The sequence below is a fragment of the Haliotis cracherodii genome, unplaced genomic scaffold (genome assembly GCF_022045235.1).
Source record: "Haliotis cracherodii isolate W230 unplaced genomic scaffold, xgHalCrac1.p SCAF_3, whole genome shotgun sequence".
NCBI lineage: Eukaryota > Metazoa > Mollusca > Gastropoda > Lepetellida > Haliotidae > Haliotis > Haliotis cracherodii.
The window spans coordinates 75255205-75268255 of NW_027266286.1; the positions used below are offsets into that span (position 1 = coordinate 75255205).

At 45.2% G+C, this 13051-nt stretch overlaps 1 protein-coding gene across 1 annotated transcript; it reads left to right on the top strand.

The window, feature by feature from the left end:
- Positions 1 to 571: 571 nt before the first annotated feature.
- On the top strand, positions 572 to 10091 carry LOC139474381 (organic cation transporter protein-like). Its single transcript, XM_071257367.1, has 10 exons — positions 572 to 735; positions 1330 to 1555; positions 1759 to 1862; positions 3436 to 3590; positions 3759 to 3927; positions 5937 to 6155; positions 7875 to 8101; positions 8317 to 8498; positions 8686 to 8837; positions 9983 to 10091. Exons 1-10 carry the CDS (start codon positions 590 to 592, stop codon positions 10080 to 10082), a joined length of 1680 nt encoding a protein of 559 aa, XP_071113468.1. The 5' UTR covers positions 572 to 589; the 3' UTR covers positions 10083 to 10091.
- The last annotated feature ends 2960 nt before the right edge of the window (positions 10092 to 13051 follow it).

Consider the following 13051-nt stretch of genomic DNA (forward strand, 5'->3'; position numbering starts at 1 on the left):
TTATCACAACAAGTTCTGTGACCATGGAAAAAGGAACAACTTGAAAAACGTGAAGTGACCAAGTACTTGTAGATTGTTGTTTGGCTGGAAGTGGTGCACCCATGTATCATCCATTGTCAGAAGTCGTTGCAAGAACCTTTCTGGATCAGCTTTAAACAGGACTAGATTATGACGTTATTGATCAGATGTCAGACGTTTTAGAAACCAAAGAGCTGATATATTCTTCATTGCCAAAGTGTCTGTGCTGCTGATGTGTACTGTCTGCTTGCGATGCCGACTGAACGTTACAACAATATGATACTCATATCTCAATGGATGCCTTTCGGTGTTAACCCCTGTTCCTGCAAGTGCTTTCTCACTACACGTTCTTCAAATTTGTCCATTTTCCATCGGTCACAGACCCCTGCGTATTCTGATGTCTTTTGAGCATATACCTCTTGACATCATGTAATGTTCATGAAATGTTCACAAGAAAAGACTTCACTATTACCTAATTTTGTCTACGTGAGGCTCAGAACTTTAATTAACCCTTGCAAGTATGCTTTTACAGAACCTTTGAAGAACTAGCGAGCATATCACAACAGTCGACATGAAGTCTTTCGACGAGATCCTGCATGAAGTTGGGGAATTAGGAACATATCAGAAGAGGCTCCTGTTTTTCATTTTTCTCCCCACTGTGGTGACTGCCTTCCTGACACTTTCCGGTGTCTTCACACTGTACATACCCCCTCACAGGTAACACTCTCCGTGTCTTCACACTGTACATACCCCCTCACAGGTAACACTCCCCGTGTCTTCACACTGTAAATACCCCCTCACAGGTAACACTCCCCGTGTCTTCACACTGTACATACCCCCTCACATGTAACACTCTCCGTGTCTTCACACTGTACATACCCCCTCACTGGTAACACTCTCCGTGTCTTCACGCTGTACATACCCCTTCACTGGTAACACTCTCCGTGTCTTCACGCTGTACATACCTTACATACATAGGCCTTATAACCAGTGGGAAAGATGTTGCTAACAAAAGCTGCTGGTTTGTGTCTTTTTCGCATGGTCACAAACTGATAAGTGAATTAGCATTTCAAGTGCTCATAGTCTTCCACATTGTAGAAATAATTTTTCAAAGCATTCGGGTGTTGAATCTTATGCTGGCGATTTCATGAATCGGGTGGTGTGCTCGGTAGTAGCAATCAATCACTGGATCTGGCGTTAATTGACAAACAAGCCAGACACCAACAACAAAAGATAAGCTTTATGCTCTAGTTTTTCAATCATTATACTATTTTCACGTCTTATAAAATCCTCTCTGTATCCCAACGATAGATGTGCAGTCCCCGGCCTCAGTAACGACACCTACGCCATACAGGGAGACAACCATCGTCGTCTGGTCAACTTGACCATTCCCATTAAAGATGGCGCATACTCCAAATGTACTTTCTACACGGATGACGTCACAGACCTTGCTAAAAGGGCAGACAACTCGAGTCAGTCCCAGTGCAGCGAATGGGTGTACGACAAATCAATGTTTACATCAACCATAACAGAAGATGTGAGTTGTAATTTGTCATTCAGTTTTGTTTATTCTTGGTTAATTATTGTATGGAGAATATGTGATATTTTAAAAAAAATATCCGCATACAGTTATTACTTGTACAGTGAGGCTTAAATATACAGATATATTTATAACAATATCACTATTTTTAACAATGTGAGGATGTTCCTTGTTCCAGAGATATATCTGCTTTCTCGCAGCTCAACTTGGTGTGTGACAATACAGTTATGCGGTCCCATTCCAACATGGTGGTGATGGCGGGGAAGCTTGTTGGCTCCTTTGGGCAGGGTCTCATCAGCGACATGTGAGAATACCTTAACTTGTCTTAATAGACGTCAGCCTTCTATCACTGATAGATATCAATAATAAATACCATTTGGACACGTTTCACTCTATATTTTATGATACAAAAAGTTTTCTAAGTGTAATTTTGATGATATAAAAAAATCATCCAACAAATAAAGATTTTAATATCCCGTACACAATGATTGGGTAACCCCTTTAGCGCCTCAATTTCATGACGAACGCAAATGGGCACGATGTGCACGAGGTGCTTGGAAACTTGTGTTGGGATGTATCGTGACAGAAACGTTGCACACCATTGCAGGAGAGCACAACCACATCTGCCACAAAGGATTGCAACAATTGGATGTTGTTTGACGACTGAAGAATTCGACAGATACATAGGCATCCTTGAAACTGGGTCACGACAAGGTCACTTTGCAAACGTCTTTGGTGATCAGCAGACATTTGGAACAACATCCCAGTGACATATAACGACAGCGTTCCACCTTACAGCTGGAAGACGTGTTTCTCATGATTGCAGCTGTTATCACTTCATGACTGCCATCACACTCAGAAATGACCAGCAGAACGTTTTAGATGTTTCTACGGTGCGTAGTCGTCTCAGTTAGTCTCTGGTCACTTTGGAGGAGGCATGCATTCACATCCCACTGAGCCGACATCACAGGCAGGCAAGTTTGGATTGGACTCACATCAGTTGGACAGACCAGGCCTGTGCGCCAGTACTTTTCACTGATGAATCGAGATAATGTCTTTACTTCACAGATCATGGTGCGCGAGTGTGGCGTAAACAAGGTGAAAGATTTGAGGATTCCAACAAAGCCGAACATGACCGCCATGGAAGGAGCTCAATCATGATTGGGGATGGGATCAATAGAGCCGGAAGAACCGATCTCCTACAACAAGGCACGATGACAGGTGTGTGCTACAGCGATGACAAACTGGATGTGAACATAAGATTGTATGCTGGTGCACTCGGACCGGACTTCATCCTCATGGTCGATAAAGCACAACCTTATCGTGCCAGGGTCGTTCGTGCCTACTTAGAGCAGAAGTCCATTGTACTCATGAAGTGCCCAGCCTGGTCACCCCAGACCTCACTCCTATCCGACACGTGGCGATCGAGCAGCAGAAGCCTTGTCCTTCCGGTAACTCTACTTCCCCTTTCACTGAAGAGTGGAGCAATCTTCCCTTGGCAACAATCCAGACACTTATTGGGAACATGGGAAGGCGTTGCCAGGCTGTGATTGCACCACGTGGATCACATATGCGCTACTGGGCGTTGTTTTTGATGGACAATTAATTTGTCTTGCGTGTCAATTTCGGTCAGATTCTCTCATTTTGCAGGTGATCTGAGTTTGTTGGCATTGCGTGACACATAACACCGGATTTTTGTTCATTGTTCGTTTTCATGCAATATTGTCTTTAGCTATTTCAAGAAATACACACATGTGACATAATACCTTTTAAAGTGGTGATCCTTAGCAAACTTTGAGTCGTTTATTATGGATGAAATTCGAATCAACGGTTACAAGTCAACGGGAGTAAACTTCCGTATAATCTCTTTCTTACAGGTTCGGGCGGAAGAAAGCGTTGATGATGTTCTTGTGTGTGATGATTTGTGCCGGCTTCCTCAACTACGTCATCCAAGACTTCACCTCCCTCATCATCATCCGCTTCCTCTCCGGCTTTGGGTCAACATCTGTATACATTGCCACTTTCATCTTGGGTAGGCTTTAGATCTATGCAGGACCTGGTGCTTTAGTTAGCAGAACATGGCATTTTGAAATTGTATTCATAAACTGTACACACATATTGCCCACGACATTTGTATTATGACGATGCTGTGACATCTCCACCTGCTCCATGATTCACCAATATAATGTGTTTGTTTCAGGAATGGAACTGGTAGCTCCTTCCAAACGCTTGTACCCTGGGAATTTAGTTCTGTTTTTCTGGGTGACGGGGATGCTTCTGATGTCGGGTGTGGTCTACTCTATCCGAGACTGGCACAACTACGTACTCACTTTAGCATGTGCTCCAGTCCTCTTTCTTTCCTACTGGTGGTAAGTCCTAGTCCTCTTCCTCTCCTTCTCAGGGTAAGTCCTGACCCTCTTCCTCACCTACTGGTGGTAAGTCCCGACCCTCTTCCTCTCCTACTGGTGGTAAACCCCGACCCTCTTCCTCTCCTGCTAGTGGTACGTCCCGACCCTCGTCCTCTCCTATTGGTGGTAAGTCCTGGTCCTCTTCCTCTCCTACTGGTGGTAAGTCCTGGTCCTCTTCCTCACTTACTGGTGGTAAGTCCTGACCCTCTTCCTCTCCTGCTAGTGGTACGTCCTGGTCCTCTTCCTCTCCTGCTAGTGGTACGTCCTGACCCTCTTCCTCTCCTACTTGTGGTGAGTCCTGACCCTCTTCCTCTCCTACTTGTGGTGAGTCCTGACCCTCTTCTTCTCCTACTAGTGGTACGTCCTGACCCTCTTCCTCTCCTGCTAGTGGTACGTCCCGACCCTCGTCCTCTCCTATTGGTGGTAAGTCCTGGTCCTCTTCCTCTCCTACTGGTGGTAAGTCCTGGTCCTCTTCCTCACTTACTGGTGGTAAGTCCTGACCCTCTTCCTCTCCTGCTAGTGGTACGTCCTGGTCCTCTTCCTCTCCTGCTAGTGGTACGTCCTGACCTTCTTCCTCTCCTACTTGTGGTGAGTCCTGACCCTCTTCCTCTCCTGCCATTGGTACGTCCTGGTCCTCTTCCTCTCCTGCTAGCGGTACGTCCTGACCCTCTTCCTCTCTTACTTGTGGTGAGTCCTGACCTCTTCCTCTCCTACTTATGGTAAGTCCTGGTCCTCTTCCTCTCCTACTTGTGGTGAGTCCTGACCCTCTTCCTCTCCTACTTGTGGTGAGTCCTGACCCTCTTCCTCTACTACTTATGGTAAGGTCCTGACCCTCTTCCTCGCCTACTTGTGGTGAGTCCTGACCCTCTTCCTCTCCTACTTGTGGTGAGTCCTGACCCTCTTCCTCTCCTACTTGTGGTACGTCCTGACCCTCTTCCTCTCCTGCTAGTGGTACGTCCTGACCCCCTTCCTCTCCTATTGGTGGTAAGGTCCTGACCTTCTTTCTCTCCTTCTGGGGTAAGTCCCGACCCTCTTCCTCACCTACTTGTCGTAAGTCCTTGTACTCTTCATCACCTACTTGTGGTAAGTCCTGGTCCTCTTCCTCTCCTACTTGTGGTAAGTCCTGGTCCTCTTCCTCACTTACTGGTGGTAAGTCCCGACCCTCGTTCTCTCCTGCTGGTGGTAAGTCCTGACTGTCTTCCTTTCCTACTGGTGTTGGGCGATCGGGTAGCTGGTTACCCTGAAGACCCGGGTTCAATTCCTGACATAGGTACAATGTGTGAATCCCATTTCTGGTGTCCCCGCCGTGATATTGCTGGAATATTGCTAAAAGCGGCGTAATACCATACTCACTCACTCACTCTTACTGGTGGTACGTCCTGACTATCTTCCTCTCCTGCTGGTGGTAAGTCCCGACCCTATTCCTCTCCTCCTGGTGGTAAGTCCTGATCCTCTTCTTTCTTCTCCTGTGATAAGGCCCCGGCCCTCCGCCAGTGGTGGCGAGATGCTGACGTGGGTCTCATTCCATAAAGCGATCTTAGCACTATGACTAATGTCGTAAGCCTATGCCAAAGAATGGGAGCTACGATCAACTTAGAACCAAGATCGTTTTGTGGAAAGGGTTCTTCACCTGGTCTTGATGCCCTAACCCTCTTTACAATATCAGACCTAGGGATTTGTTTTCATTAATTGTCTCCATTCGAAGAGTCAAAGTCGTATTTTTGTAAGATGAGCTACTTACAAAGCAAGGCTGCCTCACCAGCTCAAGAGTAATATAGATAAAATGCCATGCAGACAATTTCAATCACATAGTGAGACCATAGTCAAGAACTCGTCCACCATACTAGTCATGTAAGCAGACTTAAATAAGTTATTAACGGCAAAAGCATATGTCCTGGTTATTTGTGAGTCACCATGTCGAGTGGAACTGATGTTCTAACCGTCTAGAAGTCTGTTCATCTCTGTTAAAGGTTTATACCAGAGTCTCCAAGGTGGCTGATATCCAAAGGCAGGTTTGAAGAAGCAGAAGTCATCATCCGGAAGTTTGCGAAAGTCAACAAGACCACAGTTCCAGAAAATATGTTTGATGGCAAATATGTGGAGGAGACTAAAGCTCCAACAGGAAAACTGTCTGAGCTGCTGACAAACAGAACCCTGGCCATACGCAGCTTCATCCTCTTCTTTCATTGGTACGTAAACATCTTCGTCACTTCGTTCAATATATACTGAGCCACAAAAGAAACGTCACCATGGATAGATATATGAGAAACCTTATTTGTCCAAACACTGTAAACATACTTTGAGACATATTAAAAAGATGAAACTTGGCAAAACTGATCATCGAAGTTGAAATTAAAATGTCAAATGTTGTTAAAGTGAAACACAACACTAGTCTCTGAGAAAATGGCATCACAAGTCAGTATCTCGTATGTCCGCCGTGTGCATTGATGACTGCCGTGCAACGTCGATACAAGGAATGGATGAGGCGGTTGATTGAGGCCATAGGCACTTGAGCCTACACTCCGGGGAAGGCCTGACACAGTTCAACTGCAGTTTCGGCCTTGGTCGGACGTCATTCAACCGTCTTTGAATCTCGTCCCACAGGTGCTCTATGGGATTTAAATCGGGACTGAGGGCAGGCCACTGCATGGTTCTGATGCCATTCTGCTGGATGAAGTCTCTTGTTGCTCTCGCAGTGTGGGCACGGACGTTATCATGCTGAAACTCGTGGTTGTGGCGACGTGCCAAATGAGGTATGGCGTGTGGTCTCAAGACTTGATCAATATATCGAGCTGCTGTGACACCATTGCCTCTCCCTGGACCGATGTTTTGGTCTTGCCGACCCTCTGTGCAAGACCAATTCCACCCTACACCATGAGTCTCTCTCAACAACACAATCATCCGAATAACGTTCCCCACGGCGTCGCCAGACTCTCTTTCTGGCATCTGCTGTTGAGATACAGTAACGGCTCCGTCTGAAAAGAGGACTCTTTAATTTTCCACTGCTGGTGGCGCCAATGCCAATGACGGTCCCGGCGATGACGTGGTGTCAGAATGGGTCCTCGGTGTGGCCTGTGACAGTGGAGGTGTCTGCTTGTCAATCGTCGACGCATGGTGTCCGCACTAATGTGTTGCTGGTGTTTCCCCATGGTCTGTCGCGCAGTTTCCGCAGCAGTAACAAAGGGATCTTGAAGATGCCATCGCACAATCTGACAACCCTGACGTCGGGTGGTGACCCTTGGTCTTCGACTACGTGGTCGGTCATCTGTAGTGTTGGTAGTCTGGTACCGTTGCTGGATCCTGTATATGGTCCTTACGTGGACTTGAAATGCATTGGCTACTTTGTCCAACTTGCAATCGTCCAATTCAACACCTCCTTCCTCTGGTATATACTCGTTATTCAACACCTCCTTCCCTTGATATATACGTGTTATTCAACATCTCCTTCCTCTGGTAAATCAATGTTATTCAACATCTCCTTCCTCTGGTATATACGCGTTATTCAACACCTCCTTCCCTTGATATATACGTGTTATTCAACACCTCCTTCCTCTGGTAAATCAATGTTATTCAACACCTTCTTCCTCTGATATATAAGTGTTATTCAACACCTCCTTCCTCTGGTATATTCGCGTTATTCAACCCCTCCTTCCTCTTATATAAACGCGTTATTCAACACCTCCTTCCTCTGGTATATACATGTTATTCAACACCTCCTTCCTCTGATATATAAGTGTTATTCAACACCTCCTTCCTCTGGTATATGCGCTTTATTCAACATCTCATTCCTTTGGTATATACTCGTTATTCAACATCTCCTTCCTCTTGATATATAAATGTTTTTCTCCTTTCTCTGGAAATAACCGTCGGATTTAACGTGGTTTGTAATGAGTGCCTGTGTTAAACAGGGCTGTGTGTAGTCTGACCTACTATGGATTGACTTTGAACGTCACCAACCTCAGCGGCAACGTCATCACCAACTTCGTTCTGTCTGCGCTGGTGGAGGTGGCTGGGTATCTACTGACACTGTTTCTGCTCGACAGAGTTGGCCGGAAGTGGCTCCATTGCGTCTTCTTCCTGGGCGGGGGCCTCGCGTGTCTCGCAACCATCTTCCCAGTCCTCTATGCTGGAGAGGGTATGTACCTCTTCCTCAATAGTTTGTGCCCTTAAACATATTCACGAACTGATTATGAAACTATTGGGCGGCTTTATCTGAATTTTTAATTTTATGTTATTTTTAAAAAATTGGATATGTTTGACCTACGACTACTAGTGCTATCAGTACTGTAGACATGTTCAATATATAACAGTTTGACAGCATATATGTTTGTTATAAAATCTCCTGTGCAGACGCGAAGTGGACGCTCGTTTTGCTGTCCCTGATCGGCAAGATGGGAGCGTCAGGAGCCTTCGCCACCGTCTACATCTACACCGCCGAACTCTTTCCAACTCCTGTCCGCAATGTCGGGCTTGGAGCCGGCAGCATGTGCTCCAGACTTGGGGGTGTCATATCTCCCTACATTGTAGATCTGGTACGTTGAGGACTTCCTCTAAATATTCAACCACCCCAACCATTGTCACAGTGAAGTATGAGATCAGAAGAATTCCATGGAGTCCGCAGCAATGTCACTTTTCTTTGTACGTTTAATGTTAACAGCATTTACTATGGTGTACATGATGTAGACGTGCGTGTTGCTGACACAATACTTCATTCTGCAGGGCATCTTGGTGGAGGGAGGGCTTGGAGAAGCTCTTCCACTCATGGTGTTCGGTGGTGCGGCGGTATTGGCGGGAGTGTTGACCTTCTTCCTCCCGGAGACCCTCAACCAAGACCTGCCAGAGACGATTGAGGACGCCAAGAACATTGGCAGGTAATAATACTCGGAGTATATCAGTACCATGGTGCTTGGAGGATGTCAAGACGCTCGGCAGGTAACAGTATTCAGAGTATATCAGTAGCACGATGGACACCGCGGAGGAGGACAAGACCATTGCCAACAGGTAACAGTATATCATCATGGTGCTTGGACACCGCGGAAGACGTCAAGTTCTTTGTTATAGCCATAGTTATACCATGTATACCATGGTGTTGGAGCACCATAGAGATTCATTATCTTGTGAATTATTTACATGTTATTATTCCATGTCTTCAATACTTGACTGGTTGTTTAAGCAACGTTTCTATTTTGTACATTATATGCACTGAAGTTGCAGTTGTTTTAGAATTTCTTTTTATATCTGCTTTGTTCGCTTAAGCTACAGTCACACAGACAATGCGACCACAATGCAACCTCTTGGTGAGTGATTTCCTTTGCGACTGACTGGCGATCGCTGAGACCAATGCAACTACTTCTGCCCATTTTTGGAATTAGGGTATGGCCGCCGATAAATCAGCGATAGGTTTTGCAACTTGTCAGTGAATGAAAGGCAACTGTTCACTGCAGATACGGCGAAATGTTTGCAGCCAGTTGAGACCGATCGGTGACTAGTCAGCGAATATGCGGTGACTTGTTGGAACTGAATGGTGACTGGTCGGTGACTAGAGTCTGCAAAGAATAAATCAAAATGCTGCAGTTGCTGCCATGATCATGTACAGGAGAATGAGGACAAGGCGAAATCAGTATTGGCCGAGATCTTTGATCATGAGAAGGCCATTGCTGGGAGACTATGAACATCTGATAGCAGAGTTGGAGAGAGAAAGTAATTGTGATTTCATGGGCTAGCTCAGAATGGAGCCTGTCAACATCGAACATCTCTGGCGCTTCCTCCTCATCAGGTATTTTGGTCGTCAGGAGGTTGTATCGCGGTGGCATTGTCTGTGTGACTGAGGCTTTAAACATATGATTGGACTTCACGTGGTTTGATTTAATTATAGTAAGGTGTGGGTCCCAGAAACCTTGTATGGTTCCACCTCTCATTTGTCTTGAAAGAGCGAACCCCAAAGAATCCCACACTATAATCACAGTCGATCCCTATCCCTATTACGTGACGGTGATCTGGCTACTTCATCTTTCAGAACTCGGGCCAAGTCTGCTTCAAATGTTTACGAAATGAGGAAGTCACTGGAAGGCCGGGACAATACTGTGTTTGCTCTGTCTATCAAGAACAGAGACTGAAATAGTTATTCAGTCCACATGTAACAAAGATATTTGGATTAAAAATGTATTTGAACAATCTTGACATGTCTGGTCTTACTGGTAGCAGCAGAATATCATGGTGTTTGGACACCGTGGACGATTCCAGTGACTTGATGATAACTGACATTGACTCTGAGGTACTTTATGGCCGGGACAATGCTGTGCTTGATCTCTCTATCAAGAACAGAGACTGAATAGTTATCCACGCCCCTTATCTATGCCTAACAGACATACATTTCTTATTCATTGAGGGCACAGGTGTTGCGACATTCAGAGGAGTCTAGCAGAGCAGAGAATAAATACAATTGGTGGCAAGGATGGGACTCAACAGTTTAACAGTGTAAACATCTAAAACGAATTTAGAAATTTAGAGACTGATAAGATAATCTTATAAATCTATCTTTTGTGGAGGACGACAAATTAGTACAGGATGCAAACAGGTAGATATCCTGAGGTAGGAACTGAATTAGAATTAACTCAATCACTGTCCCTCAGAACACTATCATTTGACAGTGAGAGTGGTGAAGTAGTTTCCCTGTGTCAGCAGAATCACAAGAAGAGTCACTGATTGGAACAGGTAAGTCTTAGTCACATCACCAGATATACACTGTGGTGACGAGGGAAGGGCCGAGTAGCTACGGCCAACATCACAGAGGTCTCGATGAGGTTCACTCTGTGTTAAACCGCCATGCAGAGGACTACATCCAAGAAAGCGGACCATCTCAAGAACTGACAACATCAGGTGTCCACTTATCATGGCCAGCTCTGTAATCTCGAATGGACACTTCCGGTCTGGCTTCAATGTACCTAGGTCGACGTTACTTGTCACACATAATGCCAAACTGATTCTCATGAACGATTTTTCTGATGGTAGGCTTCAGCAAATCAAAACGTGTCCTTGGGTGTCTGTTCATAAACATCCACGCTGGTCTTTCACCAGTGGTATAGTGAACTGACTTCCTATAAGACAGGAGGAATTTAGATATTTTACTCTGCATTGTCCAAGACAGTGGCTGGCATTTTCTGAGATAATCGACATCCCGAGCACAGCCTGGATTTCTTTCAGTGTTCCAATTCGTCCTCCGAAAACACCAGGGTACTTGTCAAGGATTGAACTTAACTTCTGTGACAGAAACGATGATGAGAGTTGTCCCACCTGAAAGGTCTTGATACTCCTCCTATCAAGTTTGATCTTGTTTGACCAGTTCCTTCCAATGAGGGGCGTACCGTCATAGCAGGTCGGACCAAACTGCATTGCTTGAAGTCCGGGTTTGTGCTTATGTCCAAATAGGTAAGCTATTCACCGGTTTAGACTTATTCCGAAACGAAAGCATGTTAACTGAATGAGATTTGATATTAATGTTATGAAATTTGATTTGATCTCTTACAGCAGTTTCCATAGCAACAGTGGTCTCTACTGCCTCAGCAAAAATTAACTTGTTATCTGTCAGTAAGCGCCTCTGAACAGTCTCTATTCTAAGTCTTTTGACTTGTCTGGACCTGTCAAACTTTTCAACGGTTTTCCACCCATACAAGTTTTCCACTCGCAGCCAAGTTAACTTCATAACGACATAAGTTGACCGATCTTCCAATGACTCATTAAATTCACCTGGAACTTGCCTTAATGTTAATACAGTGAATATATCACCTGAACTTGCAGTGAGAATTTCTGAAGAAACGTAAATGAACAGTCACTTATTATACACAATAAGCGTAGATAAACAAGTGTTTATACAGGATATATCTTGTGTGCATAAATATACCAAGTGATTATACATAGGATAGTAACTTACTTACATAGTTTCCATTACAAGTTAAGAGGTTTGGCAAAAGTATTAAAACCATAGGGCTGAAAGATACAAAGTTCATCATGCAACATATAGGCCAACATGCGGTGGCCGCACACAGTGATGCAATATAGTGAAATCTCCACGAAGTTACCAATAAGAAACATGCAAGGGAGGTAAGTCGTCCACAAAACAGTTTTATCCAAATAAAACAACACATATTCTTGTGTTAATGCACAAATATACCAAGTGATTATATACTTTTCAAAAAAAGAAACTTGACACTGACTTTCAAAATGTAATATAATGCGATTGTTTCAAAATAGGACACAGAAACCATAATTGAAACACTGTTTGAAGATCAATGTACACAATGTTCAAAACATTAATCGTGTCACCTAGACAGACACACGTACACGATACAGTTAATGTCACAGGGGTACAGAAAATGTCAGTATCGGTTGTGCCCACCACGTGCATCAATCAGCGCTTGACACCGACGACCCATGGATGCAATCAAGTTGTCAATAACACGCTGTTGGATGTGTTGCCATTTATACTGAAGTGCATCAAGAAGCGCCGGAAGTGTTTGGGGCGGTGGATTCCTTCTGCGAACGCGTCGATCCAACTCGTCCCACAGATGCTCACACGGGGACAAATCTGGTGACCGGGCTGGCCAAGGTAATGTCTGGATGTTGTTGTGCTGTAAGAAGTCCTGACAAACACGTGCAATATTCGGTCGAGCGTTGTCCTGCTGGAACTGTCCACCATGAACGTTGATCAAGTCTCTGTAACGCACACCTGTCAATGCACCTGCCACATGCACGAGAGGCGTCTTACCACCGTGATGAATTCCGGCCCATACCATGACACTCCCGCCGCCAAATGGGACAACCTGCTGCACACAGTTTGGGGCGTAACGTTCACCCCGACGTCTGTAGACACGTGCGCGCCCATCAGCACGTGTGAGTAGGAAACGGGACTCGTCAGGAAACAGTACATTTCTCCACCTTGCACGTGCCCATCTAACCCTCTGTTGGCACCAAAGCAGACGGTCCGCCAGATGACGTGGGGTCAATACATGACGTCGAACAGGTTGTCGTTCAAAAAGTCCAGCCTCCCTTAGGCTGTTGCGTACCGTTTGATCTGATATTCTGCGTA

Excerpts from the sequence above, each read along its gene's own strand:
- LOC139474381 (XM_071257367.1), top strand. The coding sequence starts at position 590 with ATGAAGTCTTTCGACGAGATCCTGCATGAAGTTGGGGAATTAGGAACA. Across the intron at positions 736-1,329 it reads CTGTACATACCCCCTCACAG|ATGTGCAGTCCCCGGCCTCA; the intron begins GTAACACTCTCC and ends TCCCAACGATAG. Across the intron at positions 8,838-9,982 it reads GACGCCAAGAACATTGGCAG|AACTCGGGCCAAGTCTGCTT; the intron begins GTAATAATACTC and ends TTCATCTTTCAG.